We start from the raw sequence: 15,694 nt of genomic DNA, 5'->3' as shown, positions 1-15,694 counted from the left end.
TAATGAGTGTTTTTACACTTGCTGAAAATAGCCGATGTACAAGCTCACAACGCATCACGTTGCGACACGTGAGCTTGTAGATCAGCTATTTTCAGCATGCAACCAAGTGTAAAATGACTTATACTGGATCTCTTGTCCACTAGTCCCTTCCTAACATTTTAGTCTAGTTTTTATTTGTCGACGAAATTGTCAGTATATTTAGTCTTAGTTTTAGTCATCGTAGCTTAGTTCATTTAGTTTCCATTTGTTTTTGTCAGTGAAAATAGTTAGTCGACGAACATTTTTCGTCTTAGTTTTAGTCGACGAAAACAACACTGGTCCAGATTCAGTGACTTTAAGCTTCAGAGAGAGATACCAGTAATGTGAGAGCCATGTAACCGAGCGTCAGATTGTGCCAGGTCCGATCAGTCTTTGCCTGAGCAACTAAATGTGAGGATATGTGGAGCAGATGTGGAAAGCATGCATAACTAAGCTGCCATGGCACATGCATAAAGACAGGCAAAGACTCCACAGACAAGCTTTTAACCACACATAACATCCCCACGCAAGCACTGCAGCCTCTGGATGTCTGCCATGCCTACAACACACTACACACACTGGCATTGAGTGAATACAACATTATTATTTGGCGTTACAGAATGAAGATGTAAGGCAGATGTCTCTGTCATTGTGTGTGTGTGTGTGTGTGTGTGTGTGTGTGTGTGTGTGTGTGTGTGTGTGTGTGTGTGTGTGTGTGTGTGTGTGTGGTGGCCCTACCTCTAAATGAGGGCATTTCCTCTTCTTCTCCAGTAAGGTCCTCCTCTGCAAAACAAGTCAAAGTTTGTTGCACACAACACAAATCTCAAATCTCAAATCTTAGGGTGTAAGACAAGTTAACCCCAACTTGGTAGATCTTGTCATAGGTTGAACCAGTTCAATATGCTCACCCATTACCCCTCACCAAATACAAACACTCAGAGTATGAATGCGCTCATAAAGTTTAATAATTATCCATCCATTAGATTTGAGATATCTGGTGTGCAAGTGGAAATTGTGGCTTAAGGGTGCGGCCACGGGGTCACCAAAATCAGCAGTGTTCATCCTCCAGGGAGCATGAAGGTACATCGCAAAGGACAGTGGACACATTTTGTACAACATAAAATGAGGTCTCGCAGACAGATTTAGCCGAGTTTGGGGGAAGCATAGGAGGGAAGAAGTCACTTTAGGGATTAAATCCAAGGTCAGCTTGTGGTACAGTACTGTACATGTGAGCTAGACTAGAGTCGGATGTATACCGTATGCGTATGGTGTACCTCCAACTATCAGGTTCAATTTCAGATTATTATCCCACACAGAGACATTTGTTTGGTCCAGGGCTCCAGACATGAAATCCAGGCTGAATACACTACGACACAACAACAACACATGACATCACATGACAGTAAAACAATAAACTCAAAATAAAAGCAGCAACTCCAAATCGGTAAACTTAAAATGATTTGGGGCTAAGTATTGTGGATGTGTATAACTGTAACTGGGAGAAAGTTACAGTTTGTCAAATAAATGTGGGGTGTACAAGTCCAGCAAGGAATGTATCTCTCCAGAATGATCAACTGTCTTTTTAATCAAAGCACTGCTATAGTGCATCGGTACACTGTTGTAGCATTGAACAGAGAATAATGTGATCCTTGCCTTTGAAGAGCTGGTTCTCGTATCCACCATAGCTTTCTGCAAAAAAGGAGAAGGAGAAAGCAGAGAGAGAGGGAGAGAGAGAGAGAGAGAGAGAGTGTCAGAGTCAGGGGGTTGTTGTAACAGGGACAAAGACATGAAAAACCACATTGGTAAACGATGGTCTAGTCAAGTGCTACACGGTCTCAAGCTGGGTTGACGCCATCTCGTTGGAGCCCCTCACAAGTTTTATTACAGATGTCATAAATCATACAGAAACCAGGTCCTGCAGTCCAAAGGTACATTCTAGAAGTCCCTGCGGCCCTCAGTGAGACTTAAACAACACCCAATCCCATACTGTAAAATCCACAGTACTTTAATGTGAGAGTCTACAAATGTAACCAAAGGGACCCACGCGGGTCTGTAATACCGAGAGTGTACACTGAGGATTTTACTGAATGCTGTCAAGTCACCCGGCCTGCACTATGGGGCTCTGATGTGTATTGTTCTGAGGTCATACTTGGCAGCCATCTTGTAAAAGCACAATTATATGTGCCCGGAGGGGAAAAGGGGTAGGGGTGTATTTGTTCTGTCTCTGACCAATCGATCATTCAGCTCGGTAATGGCTCTGAGCCCTGGGACAGAGAGCACTGACTGTCAGGAAAAACAGCCCCCTGGTGGAACAAAGTATGAGAAAAGTGAGAGCATATATTCTGTGTGTGTGCGTGCTGTGCGTGCACCCTTGCGCACTTGTGTCACACGTATGTGTGTGTGCGTGCGTGTGCTAACTTATGTCATCAGTACATGCCTATCAGACTCCAATAAGGTGAAATCTATGGAGGTGTTGACTGAGGGAGAGAGAGGGTATGAGAGAAAGGTAGAGTGAGAGAATGAGACAGAAAGAGAGCAGACTAGAGGGAGAGAAAGAGAGAGAGCAAGAGACAGGACTTGATCAGAGTTACAAATGATGATTTCCACAGAACCCTGCTGGGCTGCCTATGATGAACCACAAATGGCAATTTGCTTTGAAGCATGACATTAAACCATATGTTGACATTATAGTTATAATGCCAAATCATTGCATGTCATCAGCTTCACCACCAAAACAACAGTATCCAGCAGCTCAACACCTGATTTACCACATCCTCTGGCATGCGTTTTGCGAGAAGACAACTTTAAGGAAATGTGTCTACAGGAAACACACGCACGTGGGCACACACATACTGTACAAATACAGGACGAAAGAAATGGTTCGGTGAGTCGCTGACCAGTTGGAAATATGGTTCTTTGGAAAATGAAAGAGAAACATTCGCACAGTCTTCCATACTGCTTTATTTTTGTGTCATGAAAGGACAGTTCTCAGTGCCGCTTAGTACAGACTGTAGGCAAACAGCGCGTGAGAAAGAAATGGAGACACGTACTGTGACATGATAAGTGCAGGATTAATACTACATTGTGAGCTTGTAGATCAGCTATTTTCAGTGTGTAACATGACGTGCAACCAAGTAACCTATACAAATAAATGTGTAAACGGGTAGCTGTCAGTAGAGCACTTGCCTTTGGACCACAAGATGCTGGATTCGATCCTGTGCAACTCAGCAATCCATCTCCCAGGGGTCTACAGTACGTCTACTAGTAGACCTGGAATGAATGAGCCTATTTCAATGTGCTAGTAACTAGCACATTGAAATAGGCTCATTCATTCAAGGCCCATACCGACAACACCACAGAGTATGATTTAATACAATTCTAGCAGGTCCCTGTGCATATAGTAAACATGTACAGTATGACTATAACAATTAAAAGCAAATAAAAATATTATCACTCCTATTAACTGTGAAATTGTTATTTCTATGGTCACATGGCCATATCAGCACTCGAGATGTGATTTCTCATGCGATCAGAGAGGTGAACTGGACAGACTACTGCTGTGAGGTATGCTGCAGTGATAAAGTGTTTTTGTTATTCCATTTCTCAATCAAAATTGCAAGATTGTTTTCCAAACCAAAAGATATAAAATTGACTAAATATTTCCGACATCCTTTAGTTAACTCATGCAACTTGAAGAGTTGCAACTTGTTTGTCAAACGATAATGTCATGCAACAGTTGAAAATATGTGATTGTTGTATTACTGTATGTTATGGAATATTTTGGAGAGCACTTATAACACAGTTATAACACAACACAACATAATGAGACAGACACAATTCAGAGTTTCAAAGAATTAAAATTCGGAGCCAGCTTTCAAGTGTTGCAATGGAACACCATACTGACTCAACACAACTCAGTCAGACTTCAGCTTAAATACATTCCTACTCCCTCAGGGAGTAGTACTGTAGTAGTAAGTAGCCTTGCCGAGCCATGAGGCCCATAGGGCAGGAACCTATCTCCTGTTTCTGTAGCGTGAGGCAGCTTGATGTACAAGTACACCCCCTGGACATGTCGCAGGGACTTACCCCCAATCCAACCCTTGATGCTGAGTGTCAAGCAGGGAGGCGTATTGGGTCCCATTTTTACAGTCTTTGGTATGACCCGGCCGGGGATTGAACCCCAACCTCCCAGTCTCAGGGCGTCTCAGGGCGGACACTCTAATCACAAGGCCACTGAGCTACTCCCTCAGGGAGTAGGTGGGTCTTAACCCATGAGACAATGGGAAGACCCATCCCTCAGACCACAGGTCAAATGTCAGTAAAGATAATAATGGGACAGAAAACAGCTTCTCATTGATCTCCTTAAATGTATAACTTAGTGTATTCCTCGACAATTACACGCTTTTTCGTCAAAGTATAAATTAGGGACAATAGACAAACATTCAGCTGTTGGTGTTAGATGGTGCATTTTCACAACACATCTGTTGCATTTGGTTGAATTGCATATACTGTAACATTTAATTTTTATTATAAATTGTAATATTTTGTTTTGTCTATATATTCTTTAAGGGAAAAAGGGAAAGTCTGATGAGCAAACATCTGTGTTGTGGCAGAATGATTTAGTCTAGTTGGCCAAGCACCCTTTATGCTCCTGATCTCACGCTCCCACACAATGTGGTCAAAGGGACAAAGGGGAGAAAAGGAAGCAACAAGGGATAGGGAAAGGAGAGAGGAGCGCACGTGGCAGTAACAGTGTTTATCATGATGATGAGGAGGAGGAGTCAGCTGCATGAGGTCTGGAATAGCAGATCCTAATGTACCATTTTATACCTGAGAAAGACACACACACACACACACACACACACACACACACACACACACACACACACACACACACACACACACACACACACACACACACACACACACACACACACACACACACACACACACACACACACACACACACACACACACACACACACACACACACACACACACACACACACACACACACACACACACACACACACACACACACACACACACACACACACACACGATGAATCTCACAATTTACCTCATAAGCCTGCCCTGTCCTATGGAAAAACCACAAGCATATCTGTCTCATGTCAGTGGAGCAAGTCAACCTTTCCAACACTCATGCATGTGTGCACGCATGCACGCACGTGTGCACAGGCACACACGCAAACACGCACACTCCGTCACAGTCAAAGTTTAGTACTGTCACAGTACTACTACTGCTTGGAAAGAACCTGATCCACGAGGAGACCTTCTAGTCTTCAGAGTGGGAGAACTGGTGGAGGTAATATGAATAATACACCATGAAAGACTAGTAAGTGTATGCTGACATTTCCATTACAAATATGAGCACAGGTGCAGCTGCAGAAAATGTTTTGAAAAACATGCCCAACAAAATCTAATAAAATTTGAATTTGTTCAAAGTTCCTTTCAGTGGGAATATTATGTCGCTGAACCGAGAAACACTCCAGTAAATGGATGAAGTATGTGGTTTCGTTTAAATGCTATTTTTCAAATATGAACGCTGTTTGTGTCAAATTACCACAAGGCTATTAAATGTCCTATTTTTACACCTGTATTTTTCGTTTGGATGTTGGAATTCACCAGGAAGTTCTTGATGTAACTGACCACATGTCCACCCTGGAGAAGGTTACTGAAGTGAAAATAATACTGTGGCAACATAGCTACAGTACATGTTTAAAGAAATACTACTAATAATACTGTGGCAACATAGCTACAGTACATGTTTAAAGAAATACTACTCAATGTTTGACTGCTCTGTTTAGATGGAATGTGCTGGGCTCAGAACCCTGGGGACCTGCCAGGCTGTGCATAGAATATCATTAATTAAGAAACTGTGTTTTGAATAACAAAAATAAGGAAGCAACTAGAACTACAGCGCTATTATCTGGTCATTTCTTGTGGGTAATACAAAGCTTCCTAGTTTTCAATGCTTTTCTGTTGAGCTCCTGTGCAGGAGATCAAAGCATAAAGGGAAATGAATACAGTACATGTACCCACATAACCAGGAACATGTTTAAACAGCATATAAGCAGATGTGACTTAGCTCACCTCATCCACCTATATTTCATCTCCCCATTATTTCCTATGGCAAGAGTTTGACAGGGAGGCGTATGGCTGGTACAATATATGGCCAAAAAAATACCCGAATCAGGAACTAGATGAGGGCAGTGGTGGAAAAGGTACTAAATTATTTTACTTGAGTAAAAGTATCAATACTGCAATGTAGAAATAATACTACTAGTGTTACAAGTAAAAGTCATGAATTCTAAATTTACTTGAGTAAGTATTGGTATAAAAATGTACACAAAGTACGCAAAGTATTAAGTACTCATTATGCAGAATGTCCCATGTCAAGTTCTATCTACTGTTCGCTATCAATAAAGGCATAAAAAGCCCCAAAACAAATATTAAAAGTACTGAAAATTGGAAATACTCCAGTAAAGTAACAATACCTCAAAACTGTACTTCCATCACTGCTTGAGGGATAACATGAAACTCTAAGGCCCTTATTTATCAACATGGTGTACACCCAATTTTGGGTGTACACCGCGTTGTTAACTGATCATCATGGAGTGCACTATTCTGCCTGAAATTAGATGCTTGCAACCCAAATTACCTGTCATGCTGTTTATAGGTGCCTCTACTAGTCTATGCCCTGGGATGTGCACACGGCCAAAGTAAACGCAGATTGGGGTCGAAAGCGCAACTACAGATTTCATGGCCCCACTAAGGTGAAAGATCTGCATGAAGGCTCATAACTGTTTTGTCCCTGTGCCAACTGGTGGTGATATCACTATCACACTTAGTGCTACAACTGGGAGCTGTTTTGTAATGAATGCTTCTGCACGTTATTGTCTCCACCTGGCCGAAGGCATGGGGAGAGAGTATGTTTTGCACTCCGTCCGTGTGTGTGTGTGAGTCCGTCCGTGTGTGTGTGTGTGTGTGTGTCCGTCCGTCCGTCTGTTACCAGCTAATCTCCGGCACCGTTAACTAGCTGAAATTTGACATTGACAGCCCATACATCCAACGTCAAACTCACCAACATTGCAGCTGTATGAAAGATCCCAGATTGAAAGAGGATAATTCAAGCTTTTTGTACAACTGCAATGTTGGTGAATTTGAAGTTTGTCCGTCTGTCTGCTCTGGTGTGTCCAGCTTGCAGCCCAGGTCCAACCCTACTATAAAATGCCAAAAATGGAGAGCACAATTTCACAATTGGAAACACCTGCCAATTAATTAACTGTGGCACTGCTCGTGTGAGTCACTGTCCGCATTTCCACCCACTGTCTGTCTCTCTGGGTTATAAATTATGGACAGTGACCACGACTACATATATCCCATAGCATGTGGGCGAAAATGCTCATAAACAGCTTAAATTGGGAAAAGTTAAACATTATCTTCCTCTCTCTCTGTCTGTCTGTATAATGACAATGGTCTATGTCAGTGGTCAGTGCACATGTGCAATTTCAGATTGGCTGATCAATCCACTGAGGAGAAAATGAGGACAGAAAAGAATCCTTAATTTTATAGTAGGATAGTAGAATTAGCCTAGAAATTAAACTAATCTGCAATAATAACTAAATAATGTTGTGTTTTAGTCTGGTCATGACTATAGGCTCGTGTAACCAAACAACTAATTCCAGAATCTCTGAATGCTATATACTTACAGTTACAGTAGACTCTGGAACCTCCTGAAAGCCAATAACAGAAGCTCATCTGTTTGTCATTTCTGTTCAATATATTTTTGAATTTCCATTTATACTAATCAGCAAACTCCTTTGACTAATTACATTTACAGTAGGGCAGATTAACACAACTCCAAAGACTAAATCCGCTACATCCACTTTACTCCCAAATCATTTTCAGTGCATCCGTTGGCGTTGCACAGACTTATTGTGTGAGTCAACAGTCTGGCTTGAAATACTAGTCATGCCAGGCTAGGTTTGTATGGAACACAACTGGTAGCTTTAGACTAGGTCATGTCAGGCTATAGGTTTGTATGGAACACAACTGGTAGCTTTAGACTAGGTCATGTCAGGCTATAGGTTTGTATATGGAACACAACTGGTAGCTTTAGACTAGGTCATGTCAGGCTATAGGTTTGTATGGAACACAACTGGTAGCTTTAGACTAGGTCATGTCAGGCTATAGGTTTGTATGGAACACAACTGGTAGCTTTAGACTAGGTCATGTCAGGCTATAGGTTTGTATGGAACACAACTGGTAGCTTTAGACTAGGTCATGTCAGGCTAGGTTTATGGCACACAACTGGTAGCTTTGGGTATGTGCCATGCAGGGGGGGGGGGGGGGGGGGAGAGGGGGGGCAGCAAAAATAATTAAAGATTATTTTTTTTAGCTCCACAGAAATTTCCCTCACTAATCTGAATGAAATAAATGGTATCTAAAATTAAATAGTGTTTTATTGTTCTTGAGAATGCAGCTGAAAAGTGTAATCGTGTGTAAAGCAGCAACAATGCGCTAGATTGGCTGTTGTTCAAGGTGGGTGGGCTCACTAGGCCGAGTGAGGTCAGGTGGAGAGGTGATTCTAGTGGAATAAAAGACGTGAGCAGATTCCCAGTAACATAGAACTTTGAAAGATGGACCTGTACTCACAAGGTGACTCTCTTCAGTATTTTATTTTTTTAATTTGCAGTAGAAGTCACCGGAAAACAGAAACAGACTTGTTTCGACCGCAGGCCTTCGTCAATGTGTAATTGCATGTGAGCTTACAAGCTTACACATCACAATGCGACCCCTATAGCTTATAGGCTATTTTGTGCAGGATGTTGTACGATATAGAAGTATAAATAGGGCTTAAGGTTAAAGAGAAAATAACAAAGCAAAGGCGGTATAATCAAATTAGGTAAAGATTTCATTAAAACACATGTCATTGTCCATTCTTTATTTGAACCGTTCAGTGCACAGAATGTCAGAACTTGCAGTGCATAGGCCTCAGGTCCAGATGTTGTACAGTGGCCAGCCAGCCCACCTATCAAAACAGAAAGGGCCAGCACTAGCAAAACAGCACAGAGAAAACTCTAGACAGATACGCCTAGTACACGGCGGTTAAGTTACAGGATACTTTACAGCGCTATTCCAAACTCTGTCTGATTGGACATAACAAGTTCCATAAAAGTGCTAAGGTGGTCAGCTCATAGAATATGACATGAAATCCAGAAACAGAGCTGCTGTTTCTTAACGACTTTGCAATGTAGAAATACTCTGTTACAAGTAAAAGTCCGGAATTCAAAATTAGCTTGAGTAAAAGTACAAAAGTATTGGTATCAAAAAGTAGCAAAAGCAGTGAGCATTGTGAGCTTGTAGATCTGCTATTTTCAAATATCCAAAATGTATAGTGCTGATGTGGGTATGTTTTGTTGTTTTATAATAATATTCTAAATCTACTAAGTAACTAGAAAGATGCAATCCGATGCGAGTGTGGTTGCCTATCCCTTTAGGGATATTGTTCAATTAGAAGAGTCCAATCAGATGACGGCAAAGCACACAAATGCCTTGGGAAGAGTTCTGAATCACTGGCCATCGGAGGGGAGAATAGAGTTATTGCACGATTTAAACATTTTCAACGATTGAATCGTTCTCAACGATGTAAGCGCTGGGGTGCAATAACAATAGTCTGCTTGCCTATAGGCAACCACATTAACTAGTAAAAGTATAAAAAGTATAACTACAAAGTATAAAACGGGGCTCAACAAAGGCAAGAGGATGAAGGAGGATGTTATCCCAGTGACCTCCACCCACATGGAGTCTCTCTCTGTCTTCTTCCTCCTCCCTCCATGATTGTTCTTCCCCTGGGATTTGTTGTTCTGAACTCTGGGTTATTCCCAACACAACCCTCAGGCTCCCGCTTGAGTCAACTAATGCCCAAGACCACTCCATGTACTGTATGTGGTTTCTCTGTGGTGGTTCCTCCTAGGGAGGAACTCCCCTCCCTCCCTCCATATCCCGCCATCTGTGGCTTGGACTTTACTTTAATTTAGCCCTGGACTGGATATAGCAGCATATACCCTGACCACCCCTACAGTATACTATAGCAGCATATACCCTGACCACCCCTACAGTATACTATAGCAGCATATACCCTGACCACCCCTACAGTATACTATAGCAGCATATACCCTGACCACCCCTACAGTATACTATAGCAGCATATACCCTGACCACCCCTACAGTATACTATAGCAGCATATACCCTGACCACCCCTACAGTATACTATAGCAGCATATACCCTGACCACCCCTACAGTATACTATAGCAGCATATACCCTGACCACCCCTACATTATACTAGTAGCATATACCCTGACCACCCCTACAGTATACTATAGCAGCATATACCCTGACCACCCCTACAGTATACTATAGCAGCATATACCCTGACCACCCCTACATTATACTAGTAGCATATACCCTGACCACCCCTACAGTATACTATAGCAGCATATACCCTGACCACCCCTACAGTATACTATAGCAGCATATACCCTGACCACCCCTACAGTATACTATAGGAGCATATACCCTGACCACCCCTACAGTATACTATAGGAGCATATACCCTGACCACCCCTACAGTATACTATAGGAGCATATACCCTGACCACCCCTACAGTATACTATAGTAGCATATACCCTGACCACCCCTACAGTATACTATAGCAGCATATACCCTGACCACCCCTACAGTATACTATAGCATATACCCTGACCACCCCTACAGTATACTATAGCAGCATATACCCTGACCACCCCTACAGTATACTATAGCAGCATATACCCTGACCACCCCTACAGTATACTATAGCAGCATATACCCTGACCACCCCTACAGTATACTATAGCATATACCCTGACCACCCCTACAGTATACTATAGCAGCATATACCCTGACCACCCCTACAGTATACTATAGCAGCATATACCCTGACCACCCCTACAGTATACTATAGCAGCATATACCCTGACCACCCCTACAGTATACTATAGCAGCATATACCCTGACCACCCTACAGTATACTATAGCAGCATATACCCTGACCACCCCTACAGTATACTATAGCAGCATATACCCTGACCACCCCTACAGTATACTATAGCAGCATATACCCTGACCACCCCTACAGTATACTATAGCAGCATATACCCTGACCACCCCTACAGTATACAGTATACATATACAGTATACTTCTCACTCCTAAATAGCTGGCTTATTGAGTTATGCAAGCTGCTGCTCTCTTACTGGAGTTTGGTATTCAAATTCCATTTCAATTCATTATAGGCGGAATTTGTAAAAAAAAAAAAAATACAAATTTGATTATAATACTTTTGGGTGACCTGATAGCCAAGTGGCTAAGTTGTAAGCTTGTAGATTGGTTTTGGAATAGCTGCAGTATGAAATACCCAGTAAAAAAGTAGGTAAAAAAGTAAGAGCAACGTGGAGACAGATCACTTTCTTTCTCAGGTTCAACTCGAACTCTGTCAGCCAGAAAAAACCCTTAGAAGCCCCACTGAACCCATCCATGCAGGCTTAAGTAAAACCAGAGTCACAAGATGCCGGGCCTTTCTCCAGATAGGACTGGAGGTCTCTCCACCACAACTCGTAAAGCCAAGTGTCTCCCTTTTCCAAACCTCTGCTGACATCCCACCCGGTTCAGATACCCTCGCATTGGAATGTGTGGTCTCCTTACACAACTGTTAATGTCTGGAATGTGTTGATCCATGGAGTGAAGCTGAAATTATGGACGAGCCATTACCAGGGAGCATCCTTTTGTTGTGGTTTTCGGCAGAGAAACGGGAGAATTTGGGTACCAGATCCCATAAACGCGGCCCTGTTTTCTCAGGACTAGACCACATTGGGCTCGACGGGGCCAAGGAGGCCATAGAGACGAGGCCGGTCTGGTTTACGACGCCACGAGGGCCAAAGGGTGTGCACAGAATTCCCACAGTCTAGCGTTTGCTCTGGAATTACACAGCAAAGTCCTCTGTGTTCATTAAACTGAGAAATGTAGCTACAAATGAAACCCGTAAAAGGGTCAATTTACATTTGTACATTCTCAGGTTTACAACTGGATAAATGAACACTGAGAATTTTACTGCGCACACTCGGTTTAGTTTGAAGATAGAGCTACATATGTTGGTCTGAAGATTTACCAGACCACCTCATGCAGAGAACTTTCCATGGACACAGAATACCTCCCCCAGTTTATTGTCACATTGATTCAAGACCTGTTCAAGTAGCACTCGGATAGCCCCGCCTTTGTTGGCCTATGTCTTTTGTTCTCCCCCCTCGCCTTCCATCTTTCTTCCCTTCACTCACACTTTCCTGCTCCATGTGCCAGCCACACACCTGTTTTCCGTAATACCCCCCCATCACCACGTGTGCGCGCGCACGCACGCACACGCACACACACACACACACACACACACACACACACACACACACACACACACACACACACACACACACACACACACACACACACACACTCTCTATCTCTCTCTCTCTCTCTGCTCTTTCGCCATTCCTCAGCAGTAACACTTGGAATGTGTGAGGCAGCATGTTTTGCTCTGGCACGGCTGAGGTCGGGTCAGATCGGCACCGGGGCCCCAAAGGGGGCCCACTCCAAGACTGTGAAGAAGACCACATCAGGAGCCCAGCAGGACTGTGCGGTCAGGTAGCGTGTGTATATAGTGAAAGACTCACCCACCGTACAGTTTTATTGTGTGTGCAGGCTTGCATGTCCTGCGTGACTCGCATATCATCGTTGCCTTACTGTGGCGCAGAAACCTCTTGTCTCCGTATTTAAACTTTTTGCGGTTTTCTGTAAATTAATGCTGTACTTGATCATACTACATCGCCACACAAAAATAGCAGCTCGAGACACTGCGTGAAGCGACTCGTGAGCATGTAGATCTGCTACTTTTACTATTTCTGAATTTGAATACTGAAAATTAAGTTTTGGACCTATGAGGCTTCCACGCGACAGAGACGAAATCTTACATCCATGCATTTCGCTTTCACGTGCACTCCTCCCACCCGCCCTTTTTTATGCACAACACAGTCAGCAGCTACTGACTAAAAGACAAGGAAAAGCGACTAACTATGCTTTGTCCCAACAAATGTGGATTGAATGTACTGTATTAACCACTTTCAAACAGGCGTCATCATTTTGGGCATGTCTTTATAAGTCCACAATGTTCCACAGCCATGAATAAGCTTCCAGCTGATGGCTGCTCAGATGGTCATAAAGAGCACGAAGTGTGGAATAAGTGTCTTGCTCATGGACACCTTCTGATGACCAGATGTCCGCCCTCAAGCTATATGGCAGCTTTCAAGTGAAAACGTATGCAGTAAGGCTCATGTGGTTAACAGTATTCCTTTTTGGTCCAAAAACTATAGTCACAGTCTGAAGCCTGGCTATAAATTGTGAGCTTCACTTACACCCACAGCAAAATCTGGAGTGTTGATTTAACTCTGAGAATGTAAAAATTAACCTTGTTTTAATTCAATACTTTGTAAAACTGTTTACTGTGTACTTGTCTTGAAGTTGTGTGTACTACAGTATATGCCATGTGGGATGTTGAGAGGCTGAGCCAGCCATCAGTGTGCTGCTGCATTGTAAATACGTCAACACTTCATAACACATTCCATAGCCTCAGAACCACGTGTGAATAGTCCTTCACCTCGCTTCCGCCTCGCTCTCTGATTCCCACTTAAAAAACATGGAGGCTACCTTTTTCCATCAACTCTCCATCAGAAATAGCCAATCTACAAGCTCACAATGCGTCTCAGCGGCAGCACGACACATTGTGAGCTTGTAGATCTGCTTTTTATTGGTATGAGACTCCATCATACGATGAAGTATAATTACTCCTCTTATTGTCGGTCTCTCTCTCTCTCTCTCTCCCTCCCTCTCTCTCACACACACACACACACACACACACACGCAACCACACACATCCACAGACTGCACATGCATACGTGTGCACGCTTTCAAGTGGCAAGTAAGCAAATGTGTGGCTACAGTATATGATACGTGCACACACACACTTCCAAGCTGACTTGTCAAAAGTCTTCCATCCAACATCAACAAGCTGCATTTTCTCAAGAGCCAGACTGCCGGGTTGTAGAAAAATGAGATGTCTGCACATTTTGTGTCCAGGTACCCTGAAAATGTACAGTAACTGACTACATGTCTCCCACTACATGACAATATACTGTACATACATGGCCATGTCACACAGCTGCATGCATCATCATAGGTCTAGTAGCTCTGTCTAACCTAACCCTAACTCTATATGAAAGGAAGCAACCAGTTTCAAAGCTGTACTCAAATGTGTGCAGTATGATGACTTAAATGCATCACCTGTGAAACACACACAGCCATCTTCTATACATAAACATAGACCCTGCTCCAGTCACTTTGGACTTCTCCTACATATTATTACACAATATAATTCTATTCTCCTACACTTTTTTTTTACACAACGTAACTATTTATTCCAAAATTCTCAAATCACCTTGAGACAACCTTTCCGTAGCATGGCATGTACAAACCTATACAACCATAGAACTGTATCAAGTGAAAATATTGCAATACTGCTCTTTACACAACATTTTCTGTATGTAGTGTTTGACTTTGCAAATTATATATATTCATGCAGTGTTTTATTTACATTAGGGGGTACAGCATTGCATTGCAGACTCAGAGTATCTTAATCTAAGTTCGTCACTGCACTGTGTATGTGGAAACCACAACACCAACTCAATTGTACTGTACATGCATGTTTGCATGCATTTGAACACTTAAACCCAATCCAATTTTTGGGGGGTAACATTTGCCAAAAATAGCCGATCTACAAGCTCACAGCACCGGGCAACGAGGTGAGAGCTTATAGATCGGCTATTTCCGGTGAAGGAGGAAAACAGAGCGGATCAAGGACAGAGCCAACTCGGGTCAAGTTTACCAAGTGTTTAAGTGGTTAAACCTGTTCAGTGGAAGACAAAGAAATTCAGGCATGGGAATGGGAATAAAGACTCTCTCCCTTTACCTTTCATGGTTCTTGTTCCAAAAAGTCCTTTCAGTTGGTAAACACCTTTTCTATGTGCAGGCAACAGCAGATGATGGAGATAATGATGAAAGTGCCCAGGATGTCTTCACTCACCAGTGACACTTTTGTTGGTACAAACTCATTCATACAACTCTGTTGACCATTTGTCCTGCAATGGACTGGAGAACTCTTTAGTCCTACAGTCCCTTTGTTTTACCAAGAATAATATTCAATAAAAGGCTGTCCACTAGTGACACAAGTTTCTTTGTCACTTCTCTATAATTGAAGGATGCTCCTAAACTGTGTTCTGCGTGTTGAGATGTTCCAAATTTAAAACGTTCACTCTATGTTCTCTGTAGTGAGCCACTGTTAGACTCATTATATAGTTGCCAGTGCAGGACGTGATGCATCTGAATGTTGACAAGCTGAAAAACTTTTCTCGCTGAAGCTTCTCTGAATTCCTCTCAGCGTTCCCTCCTGTGTGTGAGTCTGCAGCTCTCCAACATCCTCCACTCCAGAGCCCAAAGTAACTGTGGACACC

At 42.7% G+C, this 15,694-nt stretch overlaps 1 protein-coding gene across 1 annotated transcript in view; it reads right to left on the bottom strand.

Annotated features, from left to right (window-relative positions):
* scara3 (scavenger receptor class A, member 3) overlaps positions 1-15,694 on the bottom strand; it is a 30,394-nt gene extending 14,700 nt beyond the window's left edge. The window contains exons 1-3 of the mRNA XM_080791190.1: positions 15,154-15,694; positions 1,672-1,707; positions 757-801 (exon numbers count right to left, since the gene is read on the bottom strand). Coding sequence (XP_080647316.1) covers positions 757-801; positions 1,672-1,707; positions 15,154-15,160 — 88 coding nt within the window. The 5' untranslated portion in view covers positions 15,161-15,694. The remainder of the gene's footprint in view (positions 1-756; positions 802-1,671; positions 1,708-15,153) is intronic.

Source organism: Protomyctophum bolini, assembly GCF_963924005.1.
Source record: "Protomyctophum bolini genome assembly, chromosome: 19".
NCBI lineage: Eukaryota > Metazoa > Chordata > Actinopteri > Myctophiformes > Myctophidae > Protomyctophum > Protomyctophum bolini.
Note: the sequence above shows the minus strand (reverse complement) of the source record. Positions and strands in the feature narration are given on the sequence as shown.